Source organism: Rhinoderma darwinii, chromosome 2 (genome assembly GCF_050947455.1).
Source record: "Rhinoderma darwinii isolate aRhiDar2 chromosome 2, aRhiDar2.hap1, whole genome shotgun sequence".
In the NCBI taxonomy this organism is placed as follows: domain Eukaryota; kingdom Metazoa; phylum Chordata; class Amphibia; order Anura; family Rhinodermatidae; genus Rhinoderma; species Rhinoderma darwinii.
Genome location: NC_134688.1, coordinates 200162755 through 200182799, shown reverse-complemented (window position 1 = coordinate 200182799; position 20045 = coordinate 200162755). Strand labels below are relative to the sequence as shown.

General features: G+C 40.3%; 1 protein-coding gene across 4 annotated transcripts in view; it reads right to left on the bottom strand.

Moving 5' to 3' along the window:
* Positions 1-1387: 1387 nt before the first annotated feature.
* The window catches only part of GK (glycerol kinase), a 75618-nt gene continuing 56960 nt past the window's right edge, over positions 1388-20045 (bottom strand). For all 4 annotated transcript variants that reach the window (XM_075852724.1, XM_075852726.1, XM_075852725.1 and 1 more), the window contains one exon: positions 1388-3074. In XM_075852724.1, coding sequence (XP_075708839.1) covers positions 3061-3074 — 14 coding nt within the window. In that variant the 3' untranslated portion in view covers positions 1388-3060. The remainder of the gene's footprint in view (positions 3075-20045) is intronic.

The following is a 20045-nucleotide window of genomic DNA, read 5'->3' as shown; positions in this document are numbered from 1 at the left end:
TTGGAGGAAACCATGGTTAACAGAAGACGATAGTGATTTCAAGCACCATCCCCCTTTTAAAGCAACCAGTCTGCATTTATAATTCAATCAGCATGACAGAGTGGTATCAGCTGCCTTGTCCTCATTAACACTTTATCCTGAGCTAACGAGAAGATCACTAAAATGTTAGGTTGTTTTTTTTGGCAGGGCTGAAATGGTGGGTTTTTGTGATTGAGTTAATTTTCATGGAAAGGAATAACTTTGCATTTAATTGCAATTCATCTGATCATTCTTCATAACAATCTAGAGTTAATGCAATTTGCCACTATATTAACTGAAGCAGTAAACTTTGTGAAAAACAAAATTTGTGCCAGTCTCTTTTGGCAAGGACTGCAGTTCTAGGTAAGTGGAATGGAAATAGTAAATACATAGCTAAAGAAATAATTTTTTTTTGTGTATGTATATATATATATATATATATATATATATATATACACACATACATACATATACACACACACACTGAATTTATATTGTTTTATCATTATTACTACCAAATTAAAACAGGGTTTATTTCCCCATGTATGTGCTAATGAGGGAAAAAATCATAGGTAGCCATTTGTGTCCCATGTGAGTAAATGGGCAAGAAAACTGCATTAAAAAAAATAAAAAAGTGTTGTGTCAACACAAGAGCATAGGCATATAAGAAGTAACTGGTTCACCAAGTATGTACAATCTGCTTTCGGCTTGGTTCACACTTTGATTAAGAGTTTCAGTTTGGGTTCCCAGTGTTTTCGATGGCAATAACAGCAGTCTGTAATGCTATTCTTGCCGTCAAAGATACTGGAACCCGGACGGCCCCTATTAGGGTTAGTGAAGTTTGTCAGGATTCGCTGGTATGCACTGTAAAACAGACCCAGCATTGCTGTCATGGCTCGGTTATAAAAAGAAGCTAAGTTGCTAGTGTGCAAGTGGGTAGAACATTACTATTGTCTAGCACTTTACTATCATGTCATCAGAGTACTATATGGGCGCAGTCACACGCGGTGTATTTACCACCTATTTCTGCAGCGTAAGAATATGCTGTGGAAAACTTTACAATGTAATCCTATGGGAAAAATATTCTCCAACTCAGTTTTCTCAATTGCTTGTGTTGCAAAAAATATTTTTCCTATAGGAATACAATGTCAAATTTCTCAGCATATTTTTACGCTGCTAAAATAAGAGGCAAATACGCCATGTGTGACTGCACCCTACTACTCCTAGGGTCTGACTATCTCATTCAAACACCATTATACCATGTGAAATGAAGTAAGAGCGTTAAGTGGCAGATAAGCAATAGATGTGAGGCTAGGGTCACAATGCAGTTTAAGCCCCAAATTAAAAATAGAAACACTATAAAACAAACCACTTAAAAATAGTATTTATTGGCATCAGATTACAATATATAACAATCACCAATTGCTAGTGTTTCCCTCTGGATAGAAAGAAAATGGTCGTCAAGAGGGATCTTTTGTGTTTAAAAAAGTGGATTTGTATCATGTACAATGCATATAGTTTCCCTAACATTATTATTTTTGTGGCAATACATGGACAACCGTTGTGGAATTTCCTCCTGGAAATGCAGTTCAACATAAGGTAAATTGGATCAAGAGCATGCCTTTGTTTAGTGTTCAAAACGTCTATTACATTGCCCTACAAATAGGACTTCACATTTCTACAAGTTCATAAGGGGATAAATAACCTAATATTAATCTACTATAAAAGTTCCCTCCACCATATTTTACACAACAGGGGATCTTTACATTATATGGTCAATTGGCTGGAAATTGTCAAAATGAAATGTTCCACTTTCTATTGCTTGTGCGTCAAAATTCGGACACTTATGTTTGATGATATTTTACATTACAATAAATTACTACATTCTCTGTCAATAATTGTAGTGAAGCTTAGGACTGAAAATATACATTACTGGGATAGATTACCATGTTTTGATTTTTACATTATGAATTCCATAACTGTCTGGTACATTTGTAGAAAATCATTCAGAACAAGGAAGGGTTACGCTCTGTTCACATTACCATCATGGGTTCTATGGAGATGCGACATGTATGACCCATTTTGAAATAGTTCCTGACAGGCGTTTTTGACGGCAAGAATAGCACTGCAGACTACATTATTCTTGCCATGAAAAACACCAGAACCCTGATGGAACACAGTGGCTGTGTGCACAGAGCCTTATTGATGATAGCAAATCCAATGTGTATAAAGAAGTTACAACATTCTGGCCATTAGATATATGCTTCAAATATCTAGCTTACACCAAGTCAATCCAACCATGATCTCAGACTCTGCACAGTAACACATTTAAATAATAAAAAATAAAATATATTAATGTTATACGCCGTTAAACTATTTCTTTATATCTACTTCAAACAGTGATTAGCCTTATGTTAAAGAACTGTATTCTCCCTTGGTGATACATGGTACCAGTAATTCATTTAGGCTTTTCACCCGAATTATGAGATACAGGATTTAACAAGACATTAAATTAGGAAAGAGCCATACATATAAACCGCCTCTGGAATGTAAAAAGGCACAAATGTTTTAGAAGAAAAAAAAAAAAACAAAAAAAAAAAGTTGTAGCAAATATAATTGAGATTAAATTAACTTTCAAAAATTATAACTTCATCAAAAATATCTGTACATATTTCCCAATATGTTGTGTGACATTAATACTTCCAATAATTAGAATCTCCAAGTGCAAAGTCCTCAAGTCACTTCTAAATGACCAAGGAGGTTAGGATTCCCTTCATTATCATCTATGTACACATGTAAGTAAAGCGGTGTTCAGCCGAATAACTCACGTACAGTAGATAACAGGAAAATCAGCTTAAGAGGTATGTTGCTAGAAGCAACATTTACAACAGGAGGAGGAGGAGATTAAGTGGATTAAAAAAAAAAAAGTGAAGACTTTATACAGTTGGCAAGCTTTTTAGACTAAAATCATCATCGTAATCATCATGTTGGCAACAGCAGAACCCAAAAATCACCAACAGCAAAAAACGTGCAGCAAGAACTTCATTTGTCAAGTCCTAAAAAGAAGCAGAAACAAGTGTTAAAAAAATTATTATATCTAAATATGAAATTAAAATGGCAACAAAATTTAAATATTGTTGTATTAATGTAACTCAAACGATTCTAGATTTAGAAAAAAATAAATTCTAAAAAAAAAACAAAAAACCTTTTCTACCTTTTTTTTTATTCTAATCAACTCTTGGAATCTAGTGTCATGGTAGCAGTTCACAGGTATATTGTGAGAATACTTCAATATATCATGGATTCATTATTTGTTGAGGGAAAATACAGGTAGAAAACGTGTGTAAAATTGTTCATACTGGGCTTGGTGAAATAACAAATTTATTTTTCAAAAAGGTATGCGACCAGTACCTGTAGTGCTTGTACACTGATAATTGTGACATACGATGCCCAGTTTGGTTATCTCATAGACAAAACAGAAGCTTTATAACGAACAAGCAAACAAGTATGTCAGGACAGAAAGTTCTTTTTTTAAAGGCTATTACAAAGCTTTGAAAAACGTATATATATATATATCAGTGTGATTGGCGCTACTTTGTAATTACATTTTATTAAAATATTTTTACTTTGAGATATATTAATGCTTTATATCCTGTATACAGAGCAGCTGTATCGCGCGCTGAGACTCGTTTCCATCAGGTCAACGGGTCAGTGATAGCAGGTTATGAACTTCGATGTGATCGATAACAGCTCAATCCTTCAGGTCAGAGACACGCAGGACCCGCTGTCACTGAACCAGTCAGTCCAGCTGACCTGACGGATACAGGTCTCAGTACAGGATATAAAGCAGCTATATCTCAAAAAGTAAAAATACTTAGAGGCTCTGTCACCAGATTTTGCAAGCCCTATCTGCTATTGCAGCAGATAGGTGCTGCAATGTAGATTACAGTAAAGTTTTTATTTTTAAAAAACGAGCATTTTTGGCCAAGTTATGACCATTTTTGTATTTATGCAAATGAGGCTTGCAAAAGTTCAAGTGGGCGTGTTGAAAAGTAAAAGTCCAACTGTGCGTGTATTATGTGCGTACATCGAGGCGTTTTTACTAATTTGGATGATACTTCTCGTCAGAACGCCCAGCTAGTAAAAGTAGTAAAAACGCCCCGATGTACGCACATAATACACGCCCACTTGGACTTTTGCAAGCCTCGTTTGCATAAATACAAAAATGGTCATAACTTGGCCAAAAATGCTCGTTTTTTTTAAAATAAAAACATTACTGTAATCTACATTGCAGCGCCTATCTACTGCAATAGCAGATAGGGGTTGCAAAATCTGGTGACAGCCTCTTTAATTACAAAGTTGCACCATACAAACACCGGTTTTCAAAAGGTGTACATAGCCTTTAACCCCTTCCCGACATTCGTCGTAACTATACGTCATGGAAAGCAAGTGCTTCCCGCAATTTCCAGCTCCGAAGCGGATTCTGTGCCATCATCCCCGGGTGTCAGCTGTATGTGACCGATCCCTGCCATTAACCCCTTGGATGCAGCGATCAAAAGCAATAACTGCATCTTATTGGTTTGCCCCTGTGATGCGACCACAGGGGTGGCCAACAGGAGGCCTAACAATGGCCTCCAGGTCTGCCAATTATGGAAGTCAATTAGGCCCCACCTAATTGGGGGGCAGAGCCTAATCTGCTTGCTGTCAGTGAATAACTGACACTTCTAATACAGTGCACTACATAGGTAGTGCAATGTATTGGAACATAAAATCAGACAGTTGGACCTTCAAGTCCTCTAGAGGGACCAAAACAAATAAAAAGTGTAAAAAAAAAAAAAAAAAAAGTTTCAAGTAATAAAATAATCACCCTTTTTCCCTTATATATATTTTTTGTAAATAATAAAAGGACTTGATATTTTTGGTATCGCCGCACCCGTAATGGCCTGAACTATAAAAATATGTTATGTTATTTATCCCACGCGGTGAACGCTGTAAAGAAAAACTAAAGAACAATGGCAACAATGAGTAGCTGTTTTTTGGTCATCTTGCCCTCTAAATACTGGAATAAAAAAAAAAGTGATCAAGAAGGTAGTGTATCCAAGAATGGTACCTATAAAAACTACAACCCGTCCCACAAAAAAGCCCTCATACAGCGGTCGACTAAAAAATGAAAACGTTATGCTCCTCACAACATGGCGACAGAAATTTTATTTTTTTACAAAGGTAACTTTATTATGCAAAAAGTTGTAAAACATAAAAAAGTGCTATAAATTTGGTATCACCAGAATCCTACTGACCCGCAAAATAAAGTTAACAGGTCATTTATAACGCATGGCCAATGCTGTATATAAAAAAACACTATGCCAGAATTGCGTTTTTAGGTCACCTAGCGACCTTTATCACTTTTCATCCTATTTTGGCACGAACCCTAAAACGGCACAAATAAAAAACTATAGCGCGTGCCGCAAAAAAACAAAAACAAACAAAAACTAAAATCAGCCCTCATACCACTACATCTATGAAAAAATAAAACAAGTTAAGGCTCCAATAAGTCAGGCTCAAGGGGAACATTTCTTCTGTTTCAAGGTACGATTTAAAAAGCCTTAAAATTAGGGAACAAGAAAGGGTAGTGCCAAAACATATCTGCTGAAAGCGAGGGCACCCGTATTATACCAGGTCAACACTTTGCACCTTTGCAGTTTGGGGAATTTTGCTGGGAGTGTGTACACCACAAAGACGACACCATTTATCAGTGCGACACTGGCCTGTGCATAAAGGATTGCTTCACAGCAGCACACACATCTATGGATTTTTTGTTGTTTTTACCCCATTATTATACCTCGCAGATTATATAAAGCACCTACATTATAAACTTATTTATCAGTAAAACTCCAAACAAAAAGTACTACTGTGCAAAAATCCACGCTCCAAAAGCAAATGGTGCTGCCTTCACTTCCACAAAAAAGGGTTCTCCCAGGTATGGGGATGCCATATAACAATTTTTGGGGTGTCTCCCCAGTGGTACAAGCTTGGTATGACATTTGCCACTGAAATGGCATATCTAAGGAAAAATTTAAATTTTTACTTTGCCCCATCCGCAGCGCAATCATTTATGTAAAAGACCTGTGGTGAAAATGCTCAATACACCCCTTAATAATTGCCTTGAAGGGTGTAGTTTCTAAACTAGGGTCACTTCTCAGGGGTTTCTTTTCTTAGTTCACATCAGAGCCCTGCAATTGTGAACCAATACTTTGTAAATCGCCAAATTAGGCCCCAATTTTGCATGGTACTCTTGAATTCCAAAGCCCTGTCGAATGTCCAGGCAAAAGATTAGGGCCACATGTAGGGTGTTTCTAAAACCAGGATACACCGCATAAAATTTAGAGAGTCGTCTTTTCATGGTGGCACAAGCTGGGCACCACATAATTTGGCATATCTATGGAAAAATTTCAATTTTCACTCTGCGACATCAAGCGCACACTAATTTCTGTAAAACACCTGCAGGGTTAACATGCTCACTACACCCCTAGGTTAATATCTTGAGAAGAGTAGTTTCTAAAAGGAGGTCACTTCTGGGAGCTTTCCACGGTGTTCTTCCCACAGGGGCATTGCAAATGCGACATAGCAACCAGAAACCAATGCAGCAAAATCTGCACTCCAAAAGCAAAATCGAGCTCCTTCTCTTCTGAGCTCTGCTGTGTGTCCAAACCGCAGTTTATGACTACATGCGAGGTATTTCTGTACTCTGGAGAAGTTGCTTTACAAACATGTGGAACTGGTTTGTTTTGTTTTTTAGCTAAAACACAATTTCAAAAATAAAATACAAACTAGGGCCATATGCGGGATATTTATAAAAACTGCAGAATCTGGGCAACACATATGGAGTTGCTTTCCTCTGGTAAAACCTACTGTGTTACAGAAAAAAAATGAAATTTGTAAATTTCACCTCTACATTGCTTTACCTCCTGTGAATTGCCTAAAGGGTTAAAGGGGTTGTCCGAGATACCAACATTTTTTCAAAAACTCTGTCATACATTACCCCTTATACAGACAACCTAAATAAAGCATTATTTTTTTTTTTAATTCTACTTAGCACATTTCTTCTTTGAATTTAGCACGGTTTGTTTACATGCAGTTCAGCTCTGGTTTGTTGATCTTTCCTTGTTATGAAACTTTTTTCCCGTGCACGCTCATTGCAGGCTGCAATGAGCGTGCACGTACCTTCCAAGAGTTCACGTGAGCTGTCCCTGCTCCTCCCCGCTGACCTTCACTGGACTTGTCTCCTTGCTGACATTCTTGAAGGATGATAAGCAAATGTTCTCCTCCCCATTATGTTTTTCACATTTATGTTTTCTTTCTCTTTTCAGGTCTATAAACCTCTTCGTGTCTCCCCTCACCCTCGTCCACCCTCACCCTCCCTAACCCTCGTCCACCCTCTTCTATCTCATGTCTCTCTCCACTAAGGCCATGTTCACACAGAGTTTTTTTGCAGGAAGAATATCTGCCTCAAAATTCCGTCTTGAAGTTTGCGGCAGATTTACCTCTCCCTGCACGTTGATTTTTGCGTTGTTTTTACCCGTTTTTTGTGCGCTGTTTGCATATTTGTTTGCCGCTTTGTTCGGGGCGTTTTTCGCTTCGTTTATCTTGCCGTTTTTTGCTTGTTTGTTTGCGTCTTTTTTTGCTGTGTTTTCCATTGCGTTTATCGTAGCCTTTTTCACGTCGTTTATCATTTCTTTTTTTGCGTCGTTGTTTGCGCCTATTTTTGCAGCGTTTTTCGTTGCGTCTTTCGTGCCGTTTTCCCAGTTGATTTTCGCTGCGTTCTTTGCCTCTGTTTGCGGCGTTTCTCGCGTCTTTTTCCGCTATGTTTTTCGCAGCTTTTTCCGTGGCGTTTATCGTAGCCTTTTTTGCGTCGTTTTTCGCGTCTTTTTTTGCGGTTTTTTTTCTGCGTTTTTCATTGCGTCTTTCGTGTCGTTTTCCCTGTCGTTTTTCGTGGCGTTCTTTGCCTCTTTGTTCGCGGCTTTATTTGTGATGTTTTTCGTGGCATTTATCGTAGCCTTTTCGGCGTTTTTTTTTTGCGTCTGTTTTTTGCGGCATTGTTTGTGGCTTTTTTTGCTGCGTTTTTTGCGTGGTTTTCCGTGGCGTTTTTCACCCGCGGCAATTGAGCGCCGCAGGCATAAAACAACGCGAAATACGCTTTCTCTGCCTCCCATTGAAGTCAATGGGAGGTCAGAGGCGTAAACACCCAAAGATGGAGCATGTCGCTTCTTTTTCCCGCAAGGCAGTTTTAATGCTCGATTTTAATGCTTGTTACAACAAATTGCAGCATAAATCACGCACCAAACACGCTTGTTTGGTGCATGGTTTTCACGCATGCATCTACTTGAGTGTAGGTGCATGATAACGCACCAATAGAGGACATGCAGTATGTTTCACGCAGCGGACTCTCGCTGCGTGAAAACGGCCCCATTGAAATAAATGGGTCGCGTGTGCTGTGCGTGGTTTCGACGTGGTGTGAATGGGGCCTTATGCGCGATTTACACTAGCGTGAATCAAGTCTGTGTGCTGTGCTTTGAAAAAACGCACAACACACGCAACCCATTTATTTCAATGGGGCCGTTGACACATGTGTGACTTTTCACGCAGCGAGAGTCCGCTGCGTGAAACATACTGCATGTCCTATTGGTGCGTTATCATGCACCTACACTCACATTGAAGTCAATGCATGCGTGAAAACCACGCACCGCACACGTGTTTGGTGCGTGATTTACACAGCAATTTGTTGTAAAAAAGGTAAAAATATGGGCTGGCTTTGTGAGTGCGTGAATAACACATGACAATCGAAAAGCACACTGATGCATAAGGGCGGATTTAAACGAGCGTGTGCGTTTTGCGCACACAAATACGGTGGCGTTTTGCGTGCGCAAAATGCACTTGACAGCTCCGTGTCATGTTCATACGGATGCGCGGCTGCGGTTTTCGCGCAGCCGCCATCATTATGTCACTCTGGATGTTTGTAGCACGTGGTGCTTTTCTGTTTACATTCATTATTTTACTGCTGTTGCGCGAATCATGCTCGTCCCACGGAAGTGCTTCCATGGGATGCGCCTGATTTTCATGCACCTATTGACTTCAATGGGTGCGTGATGCTCGAAAAACGCAGAAATATAGAACATGTCGCGAGTTTACGCAGCGGACTCACGCTGCGTAAAATTCACGGACTGTCTGCACTGCCCCATAGACTTGCATAGGTCTGTGCGACCCGCGTGAATACCACGTGGGTTGCACGGACGTATAGCACGTTCGTGTTAATCCGCCCTAACGCAAACACACGGATGGGATTGACGCAAGTTTTTCACGCGCGGAAAATACACACGCTAGTGTGCATGAAGCCTTACTAATGGACGCTGTTAGACAGTGGCCATTAATAATGAACTAATAATAAATTTTTAAATAAATGAGAAGGACATAGAAAAAATATTGTAATAAAATAACACACACAACACTGGTTAACGATTTTATTAAAAATAAAAAAGGTGTCATTGAAGTAGTCCTTGAACTTGATGTAGTACCAAGGACCCAACCTGTAAAAAACAAGAGGGATGCTTAGATACACTGCTCATGTGTGATACTGTTAGACCATGTATCTAAGCCTACCACAAGGTAGCCTTAGTAACATTACCCAAGCAGACAGTGTCACACATGGGCCATGTATCTAAGAATACCACATGTTAGGCTTAGATACAGGGCCCCAAAACACTAATCTTAGGGTATGTTCACACGGCAGCGTCCATAACGGCCGAAATTACGGGGCTGTTTTCAGGAGAAAACAGCCCTGTCGTTTCAGCCGTAACGGCATGTGCAGGCGCTTGAACGCCGCGTCCATTACGGACGTAACTGTAGCTGGTTTTCCATGTAGTCCATGGAAAACGGCTCCATTTACGTCTGAAGAAGTGACATGACACTTCTTTGGCGCGGGCGTCTATTTACGCGCCGTCTTTTGACAGCGACGCGTAAATATACGCCTCGTGTGAACAGACAAACGTCTGCCCATTGTTTTCAATGGGCAGATGTTTGCCAACGATTTCAAGCCGTAATTTCGGACGTAATTCGGGGGTTAATACGCCCGAATTACGTCCGTAAATAGGCCGTGTGAACATACCCTTATACAGGAATAAAAAGAATGTCATCTGGGGTCCTGTATCTAAGCCTACATTGTGTTAGGCTTAGATACAAGCTCCATGTGTGACACTGTTTGTTAGACCCTGTATCTAAGCCTAACAATGTAGGCTTAGATACAGGACCCCAGAAGATCTTATCTAGTTCAGGACGGGGCACCGTTTAGCCATTTTTAGCACGTGTTAGTTAAATGGCTATAACTTTTTTATTTGTTGCGCGAACGACGTTATTATTGCGGCGTTTTTTCTATACACACCTTTTTTGCCATTTTAGAATTTTTCATAAAGTTTGAAAATAATAGTAAAAAAATAAGCTTTTTTACGTTTCAGCTATTTTTTTTGGTAATAACATAGTTTTACCCTAAAATAGACCTTTTATTTGTGATCGCCATTGTCTACCGTAAATTTCTATATATTACATGTCTATATTAGGGTAATTGGGTCAGCGCTAGCGTTACAATGATTGGCGGGGGGGAACGGTATTTTTTTGGGGGTGGGTATTTTATGTGTATTTATTATTTAATTTTTTTTTGTACTTTACTATTTTTTTATTATTATTGTCTGTCCCTCAAAAGGTCAAAAAAGACCTTTGGGGAACTTTATATATTTTTTTTCTTTTTTTTTTACACCATCTTTTCCACTGTAACTGGAGCTGCACAGCAGCCCCAGTTACAGGGGAAATCAGCCCTCTCATAGTGACGATTGTCACTAATAGGGCTGTGCTGGGTCTGATTAGACCCAGCAGCAGTCTGCCACTAACGGTACCCGGTGATCATGTGACCAGTCACATGATCACCGGGAGGAATAGAGACAGCGCCGCTGCTGCTGTCTCTATTCCTATACACAGCGTTCATTGAACGCGGTGTAAAAAGACATCGGAGAAGACAGAAGCAGCGAAAGCTGCTTCTATCTTCTCCTCCGGGTCCCCGGCAGTCACTGACAGCCGGAGACCCGACATTCCCGCAGGTGCCGTCCCTCTTCACTTTTTTCACTGTGAACACGCATAGGCGCGCTCAGTGAAAAAAAGCTGCATAGGCTGGGCGGGCACCCGCAGAAACGACACGTCTCCAGTGACGTGTCGTGTCCCATCCGAGGTCTCGCTGGGGCGAGACCATGTGATCGGGACACGACACGACAGTGGAGGAAGAAAACGTGACGTCAGAAGACAGGTGATCGGAAGAAAAGAGCTGCCAGAACGGAGAACAGAAGCAAGATTGCACAGGTAAGTATATTAGGGAATATTTAATGTGTGTATTGTGTGTTTAACTTTTAAATAAAAATTTATCTCGGACAACCCCTTTAAGAAACTTTCTAAATGCTGTTCCGAATACTTTGAGGGGTGGAGTTTTTAAAATGGGGTGATTTATGGGGGTTTGTATTGTATGGGCCCCTCAAAGCCACTTCACAACTGAACTGGTCCCTGCAAAAATAGCCTTTTCAAATTCTTGAAAATGTGAGAAATTTCTGCTAAAGTTCTAAAACTTGTATCGTCCTAGAAAAAGAAAAGGATGTTCAAAAAACTGATGCCAATCTAAAGCAGACCTATGGAAAAGGTTAATTAGCAACTATCTTGTGTCTGTCTTACAAGCAGATTTATTTAAAAATATGCAAATTTTTGCCAAAATTTTCATTTTTTCACAATTATGGCATGTTCACACGCTAAACCAAAAAAAAAAAAAAGTCTGTAAAATACGGAGCTGTTTTCAAGGGTAAACGGCCCCTGATTTTCAGCCGTTTTTAAAGTATCAAGCATTTTTGGATGCTTTTTTTTACGGACGTTTTTGAAGCCGGTTTTCTATTAAGACAATGAAAAACGGCTCCAGAAACGACATGCACTTTTTACGGGGTGTTTTTTTACACCCCCTTTTTACAAAACAGCAAAGTAAAAAAAAATGCCTTGTCGGAACGAATCGCCTTTTTCCCATTGAAATCAAAGGGGCAGATGTATGGAGGTGTTCAGTATTTTTAGCAGTTTTTCTGGGCGTTTATGGTCCGAAAACCAGCTGAAAATAAGCAGTGTGAACATACCCATAAACACTAAGTTAGTGGTAAAATGTGGCCGATACATTCTGCCGTATGCAGAGGAACACCAGATGGTGCATGAGTGGCAGCAGGGCTGGCTGGGACTTGTGGTCCTGTAGATATCACATTGATGTCATGGGTGGCGTGGCCGACCCCTGCGTCTCTACGTCTGAACCCACACAGCTTTTGTCAAGGTGCAAGTCTGCAGTAAAAAGACACCAACTCAGTTGTAATGGGGTAACCAGATGGTAAACTTTACTGATTAGGTCTGTGCAGATTAATGGCATATAAATACAGTAATTTGCAGGATAAGAGTAGTAGTACACAGACTTGCATTGAGGTGTATTATACTTGGTCACAGTTCCCCCCGAGATGGTATAATTATCTCTAGCTTAAATAGTGGCTAGGATGATGAGGAGAACTCTCGGTTGCTATGGGCGACGGACACAGTGCAATATTATGGAATCTACCGAGGGTAGGGACTTCACAGCTTGGCTTACTGTGGATGGTTTCTTGAAAGGCTTTTACTCACGGTTTGGCGCTGGCACGATGGATCTCGACATGATAGCCGCAAAGCTAGCGGATACATTAAAGGCGTAACGCGTTGCAGAGAAGCCCTTGTACAGTGTTATCTTCTCTGGCACATAGAACTTAGCAAAAAGTGCCCTCCTGGTGTTGACTGGTACAGATTTGGTTTTGTCGTATTACTTCATGGCACCGTGCAACACCGCGGAAACTCCAAGGCTGGAAACGGATGAAGGTTTTGGGCAAGCGGATACTGGTGAGTTCACTGGCAGCGCCAGGCTTAGAACCTTGCTTCTAGATAGGGAACTGAACATATGTGGCCTACTCTAGCCTAAGCTAAAGTTGGCTGAATAAACAGACAGCATGTCTGTCTCACCTTATGGCTGAGCTAGCACACCTCTCTTCAAACATGGTTTCTGCCATCAGGGGAGAGAGGGTGGAACATCTAACTCCTCCCACAGAGCTAGCGGATTGGCTTCAAGTAGAAGCCTGAGGTAAGTAGCATGTGACCATGTATTTTACGCCTTTACAAAGTGAGAATATTTTAACGCTTGCACATCACATTTAGGGGATACATGAGTTTTGCAGCAGATAAAAGGAAAATCATATTATTACACACTTGGAACGCACGATACCCAACAAATACACAGGGATTACATAGAGAGTACTCCTCAGCCACTGGACAACTTACATACAGCAGCTGGGAGATGGTACCGGGACACCGCAATTCAGAGTACACGAGAAAACAATCTCAAATTTGTTGTTTATGTGGTAATAACTTTGGAATGCTTTTACCTATCCAAACAATTCTATTCGGTAGGGTTGTCACGATACGAGAATTTGGACTTCGATACCGATACTTATAGTATTGTGATACTGGATCCCAAAATGATACTTTACCAACAATAAAAAACCCACAAAAATGTCCTTCCGTTTTGTGTTGTGAGGCACGTGGTTTTATCACTTTTGAACCTCCATGTGCCTCACATTAATAGTAATTAACCCCATCATGTACCTCACATTAAACCAATGTTGCCCATTAAGACTGAGCGAGGTACTTGATGGGATCACTTACTATAATGATTTTAATGGGCAACATTGGGTTTATCTGTGAGGGAAATTATGGGGTTAATTACTATTACGGCTTAATCACACCGTTTAAGAAGCCGGGCTCCTAGCATCAGTTATCACGGACCACACACAGCCATGTGAATAGGCCCTAACAGTAATTAATCCCGTCATTTCCCTAACAGATTAACCCAATGTTGCCCATTATAGTAAGAGATCCCATCAAGTACCTCGCGCAGTCATAATGGACAACATTGGGTTAATGTGTGAGATACATGATGGGGTTAATTGTTATTAATATGAGGCACATGGAGGTCCAAAATTCATAACATGTGCCTGACATTAACCCCTTCAGGACCAAACTCATTTTGGCCTTCAGGACCAGCCCCATTTTTTCAAATCCAACGTGTCACTTTGTGGTAGTAACTTTGGAATGCTTTTACCTATCCAAGCGATTCGGAGAATGTTTTCTCGTGACATATTGCACTTTATGTTAGTGGAAAATTTGGGTCGATAAATTCATTGCTTATTTGTGAAAAACACCAAAATGTTGAGAAAATTTGAAGAAATTATGATTTTTCTCATATTAAAATGTATCGGTTTGGAAAACAGATAGTAATACCGAACAAAATCGTTACTAATTAACATTGCCCATATGTCTACTTTATGTTTGCATCCTTTTTTGAACGTCCTTTTATTTTTATGCTTAAGTTCTAAGAAAATTTCAAAAGTCTATATTTTCAGGGACAGATTCTTTTTTTTAGAAAATATTTTAGGCACCATGTCAGGCTTAAAGAGGTCTTGTGGTGCCAAAACCGTGAAAACAATCCCAAAAGTGACCCCAATTTTGAAACTACACCCCTCAGGGAATTTATCTATGGGTATAGTTAGCATTTTGACCTCAGGTTTTTTGCTAAATTTATTTGAATAAGGGCTTATTCAGACAAACGTATACTATGTCCGTGCAACGCGCGTGATTTTCACGTGCCTCGCATGGACCTATGTTAGTCAATGGGGCCGTTTACAAACATAAAAACAGAGTGTCATAATGATGGCGGCTGCGCGAAAATCACACAGCCATGCATCATATGCTGCTGACACACGGAGCGGTTATGGACCTTTTGCACGCGCAAAACACCACGTTTTTTGCACGCGCAAAACGCACACGCTCGTGTGAATCCGGCCTTTGTTTGAAAATGAAAATCTTTATTTCCTGGAAAAACGTAGAATTTTTGCAAGGAATAAAAAAAGGAGAAAAAGCACCACAACATTAGTAAAGCAATTTCTCCTGATTACAGCAATACTCCATATGTGGTAATAAATTGCTGTTTGGATTCACGGCAGGGCTCATTTGGATTTTACAGCTCAGATTTTGCTGAATTGGTTTCTGGGGGCAATGTCGCATTTCCAGAGGCCCTGTACAGTAGAAATTCCCCAGGTGTGATCCCATTTTTGACACTATACTCCTCAAAGAATTAAATTAGAGGTGTAGTGAGCGTTTTGATCCCCCAGTTTTTTCTTTTTATAGATTGTATTAAAATTGGGCCGTGAAAATGAAAATACGTTTTCACAATAACATGTGCACTTAGCTCATAATTTTTCATTTCCACAAGAAATACAGGAGAAAAGACACCACAAAATTTGTTAAACAATTTCTCCTGAGTAGGGAAATACCCCATATGTAAACGGCTATTTGGACATACAGCAAGGGTCTAAAAGGGAAAAAGCGCAATTTAGTTTTTGAAGTGGAGATTTTACAAAATTGTTTTTTGGCGCCATGTTGCATTGCGTTGAGGTACCAGTAGAGTGAAAACCCGAGAAGTGACCCCATTTAGGAAACTACACCCCTCCAGGAATTAATCTAGAAGTGTAGTGAGCATTTTGACCACAAAGGTTTTGCAGAAATTCGTACACAGTAGATGTTGCAGATTGAAAATTGCCATTTTCCACAGATATGCTAATTCAGTGCCCAATGTATTGTGCTAGGATTGTGCCACTTTAGACACACACCCCATAAATTGTTAAGCGAGTTCTCCAGAGTACAGGAATACCCCATATGTGGTCATAAACTGACCGTGTGCCCAAACAGCAGACTCAGAAGTACCACCATTTGGAGCGCAGATTTTGCTTGGAGTTTTACTGGTATTTCAGCTTATAATGTAGGGGAATATGTAATCTGGGCGGAGTGCATCAGGGTATACGCAAGCTGGGCGGAGTGCATCAGGGTATACGCAAGCTGGGCGGAGCGCATCAGGTCATAATAGGATGTAATAATGGGGTAAATGAATAAAATTAATTATCCATGGATAGTGACGTACGCTTTGACCCAATCCTTTACGCACAGGCCATATTTTTGGGTACAGGAGTCGCACTTCTAAAGGGTGTCCGTGGTATTGTACAAAATATCCACACTCCAGCATTGCCTAATCTTTGACTTCTTCACTAGCCCTATATGTAGAACAGACCCCAAAATGTCATAGTTTCCGCTGCATTTACAGGGTCTACCAGTGTGGGCTAGCAAAAGATGACGTGGGGTTTTAGGTGAAGAACTGCTGCACATATAACTTAGTCTGGGTCGTCGTTTTGCATTATCGCGTTCAGAGAGTCATAAAAAAACTTTAGATTTTTCCGTTGACGAGCTGTGGGAGTGCTTGATTTTCATGGAATGAGCTGTAGTTTTTATTTGTATCATTTTGGGGTACATGCGATTTTTTTAGTTTCAAAAGGTATTTATTGGTATAAGGATAAAGAATGGATATACAATCATATCAAAGAAAAAAAAACAAAAAGAAAACCAGTCCCCACGCAGGAGAATAGAATGGAGGTGGAAGTGTTACAAAATGGGGATATGGACACTGAGGAAAAGGGATGTGGAGGGACATAGGACAGGAATACAAACACCAAACATCAGAGCCATTAAATTAACCCCTTCCCGACATTTGTCGTAAGTATACGACATGGAAAGCCAGTGCTTCCCGCAAAATGTCATATACTTACACAAAATGCTTGCCACCGGCTCAGAAGCTGAGTCGGTGCCATCATCGCCGGATCTCAGCGGTATCTTACAGCTGACATCCGGCTGTAATGGCGGGGACCGAAATTAGCTTCGATCCCCGAAACTAACCCCTTCAATGCAGCGTTCAAACGTGATCGCTACATTTAAGGTGTTTGCTGCTCATCGAAACCCCAGCAATGAAATTGCCGGGGTTTCCGGTGGCTGCAATGGCAACTGGAGGCCTAATACTGGCCTCCCGGTCTGCCTAGCACGGAAGCCGGTCAAGATCCGCCCGGCGGCTGAGCCTGATCGGCTTCTGTAGCCACCGACAAGGTAGCGCCGGCTCAGGAGCTGATCCGGCGTCATCAGCGGTGGAAGTTAGCTGTATGTTACAGCTGACATCCACCTGTAATGGCAGGAACCGGAGCTAGCTCCGATCCCTGCCATTAACCCCTTCGATGCAGCAATCGAAAGAGATTGCTACATCTTAGCGGTTGCTAGCAGATCGCCAGCCCTGACAGGCAATCAGAACTGGTGACTGCTGCTATGGCAACAGGAGACCCAATGGCTTCCTGCTCTGCCATTACGGAAGCCGATTAGGCTTGCTGTCAGTGAATAACTGACAGATCTAATACATTGCACTACGTAGGTAGTGCATTGTATTAGAAAAAAATAAATCTGACAGTTGGACCATCAAGTCCCCAAGTGGGACTTGAGAAAAAGTGTAAGAATAAAAAAACAAAAAAACAAAAACAAAAGTGAAACCAATAAAAGTTTCAAGTAATAAAATAAAACACAATCGCCCTCTCTTATCAAGTCCTTTATTATTGAAAAATAATAAACCATACGTATTTGGTATCGCCACGACCGTAACGACCTGAGGTATCAAAATATTATATTTATTGCACGCGGTGAACAGCGTAAAAAAAACAAAAACGTAAAAAAAACAAAAACTATACCAGAGTTTGTTTTATGGTCACTTTGCCCTACAAATATTGGAATAAAAAGTGATCAAAAAGTCGCACGTATCCAAAAATGGTACCTATAAAAACTATTGCTCGTCTCGCAAAAAACAAGCCCTCATATAGCTCCGGCGACAAAAAAAGTTAAGTTATGATTCTCACAACTTGACGACAAAAAAAAATACATTCTTTTTACAAAAGTAATTTTATTGTGCAAAAAGTTGTAAAACACAAAAAAAGTGCCATAAATTCGGTATCGCCGGAATCGTACTGACCCGCAGAATAAAGTTAACATGTAATTTATAACGCGTGGTGAAGGCTGTATAAAAATAAAAAATAATTTAAAAAAACGATGTCAGAATTGCGTTTTTTTTGTTTACCTGGCCTCCCAAAAAATAGGATAAAAAGGTGATCAAAAAGTCACATGTACCCCAAAATGTTACCAATAATAACTACAGATCGTCCCGCAAAAAAAAAGCCCTCATACCACTAAGTCTATGAAAAAAATAAAATGAGTTAAGGCTCCAATAAGTCAGGAAATAAAAAATATGCAGTTGTGCCGGCCCGAAGGGAACATTGCTTCTGTTTCAAGAGGCAATATATCAAGGACCTAAAATTAGGGAACCAGGAAGGGGAGGACTCAAACATATCTGCTAGAAGCGAGGGTGCCCGTATTATACCAGGACAACACTTTCCCAGCAAGATTCCCCAAACTGCAAAGGTGCGGAGTGTGGACCAAAAGGGGGATAAGAAAGGACGCCATATATCAGTGCTATCATTTTATTGTTTTTTTACCCTATTACTATGCCACCTGACTATGCCCCTGATGTACTCTGCCCAGCTTACATGTACCCCCACATTATTAATGGAAACACCAGTAATACTCAAAACTACTACCAAGCAAAATCCGCTCTCCAAAAGCCAAATGGCGCTCCCTCCTCTCTGAAAAGTACAATGTGCCTAAACAGCAGTTTCCTTCTGCATATATGGCATCGTCATACCCGAGAGAACCTTTTTAACAATTTTTGGGATGTGTGTCTCCAGCGTCATAAGCTGGGCATGACATATTTGGCACTGAAATGGCATATCTACGGAAAAAATATACATTTTTAATTTGCGCCATCCGCAGTGCAATCATTTATGGAAAAGACCTGTGGGGTGAAAATTCTCACTACACCCCTTAAATGCCTTGAGGGGTGTAGTTTCCAAATGGAGTCACTTCTCAGGGGTTTCTTTTTATTATTTCACATCTGAGCCTCTGTAGTTGTGAACCAATACTTTGTAAATCGCCAAAATAGGCCTCAATTTTACATGGCACGCTCATGGTCGAATGTCCAGGCAAAAGATTAGTGCTCCATGTAGGGTGTTTCTAAATCCGTGAACAACCGCATAATAATTAGAGAGATGTCTTGTTATGGTGGCACAAGCTGGGCACCACATATCCGCATATCTATGGAAAAAAAACAACATTTTCACTCTGCAACAGCGAGTGCAGACTAATTTCTACAAAACACCTGCAGGGTTAAAATGCTTACTATACCCCTAGGTAAAATGCATTGAGGGGTGGTTTCCACTGTTTTGGGCCCACAGGCGCCCAGAAACCAATCAAGCAACATCTGCACTCCAAATAGCGCTCCTTCCCTTCTGAGCCCTGCTGTGTACCCCAACAGCAGTTTATGACCACATATGGGGTATTGCCGTACTCGGGAGAAATTGTTTTACAAATGTTGGGTTCTTTGTTTCCTTTATTTGTCGAGAAAATGAAAAATTTTGCGCTAAGGCTACGTCTTATTGAAGAAAAAGAATTGTTTTTATTTTCACTGCCCAATTCTAATAAATTCTATGAAACATCTGTGGGGTCAAAATGCTTACTACACCCCTAGTTGAATTCCTCAAGAGGTGTAGTTTCCTAAATGGAGTCACTTCTTGGGCGTTTTCACTGTTTTGTCCCCTCAAGGGCTTTGCAAATGTGACATGGCCTCGGCAAACCATTCCTGCTAAATGATCTCCAAATCCAAATAGCGCTCTTTCCCTTCAAAGCCCTGCCGTGTGTCCAAACAGCCGTTTATTACCACATGTGGGGTATTGTTTTACTCGGGAGAAATTTCTTTACAAATTTTGCGGTGCTTTTTCTCCTTCTGTCCTTGTGAAAATTTGAAAAAATTTGCTAAACCTATATTTTCTTTCAAAAAAAAAATGTAGATGTTTATTTTCAGGGCCTACTTCCAATAATTTCTGCAAAAAACCTGTGTGGTCAGAACGCTCACTATGCCCCTAGAA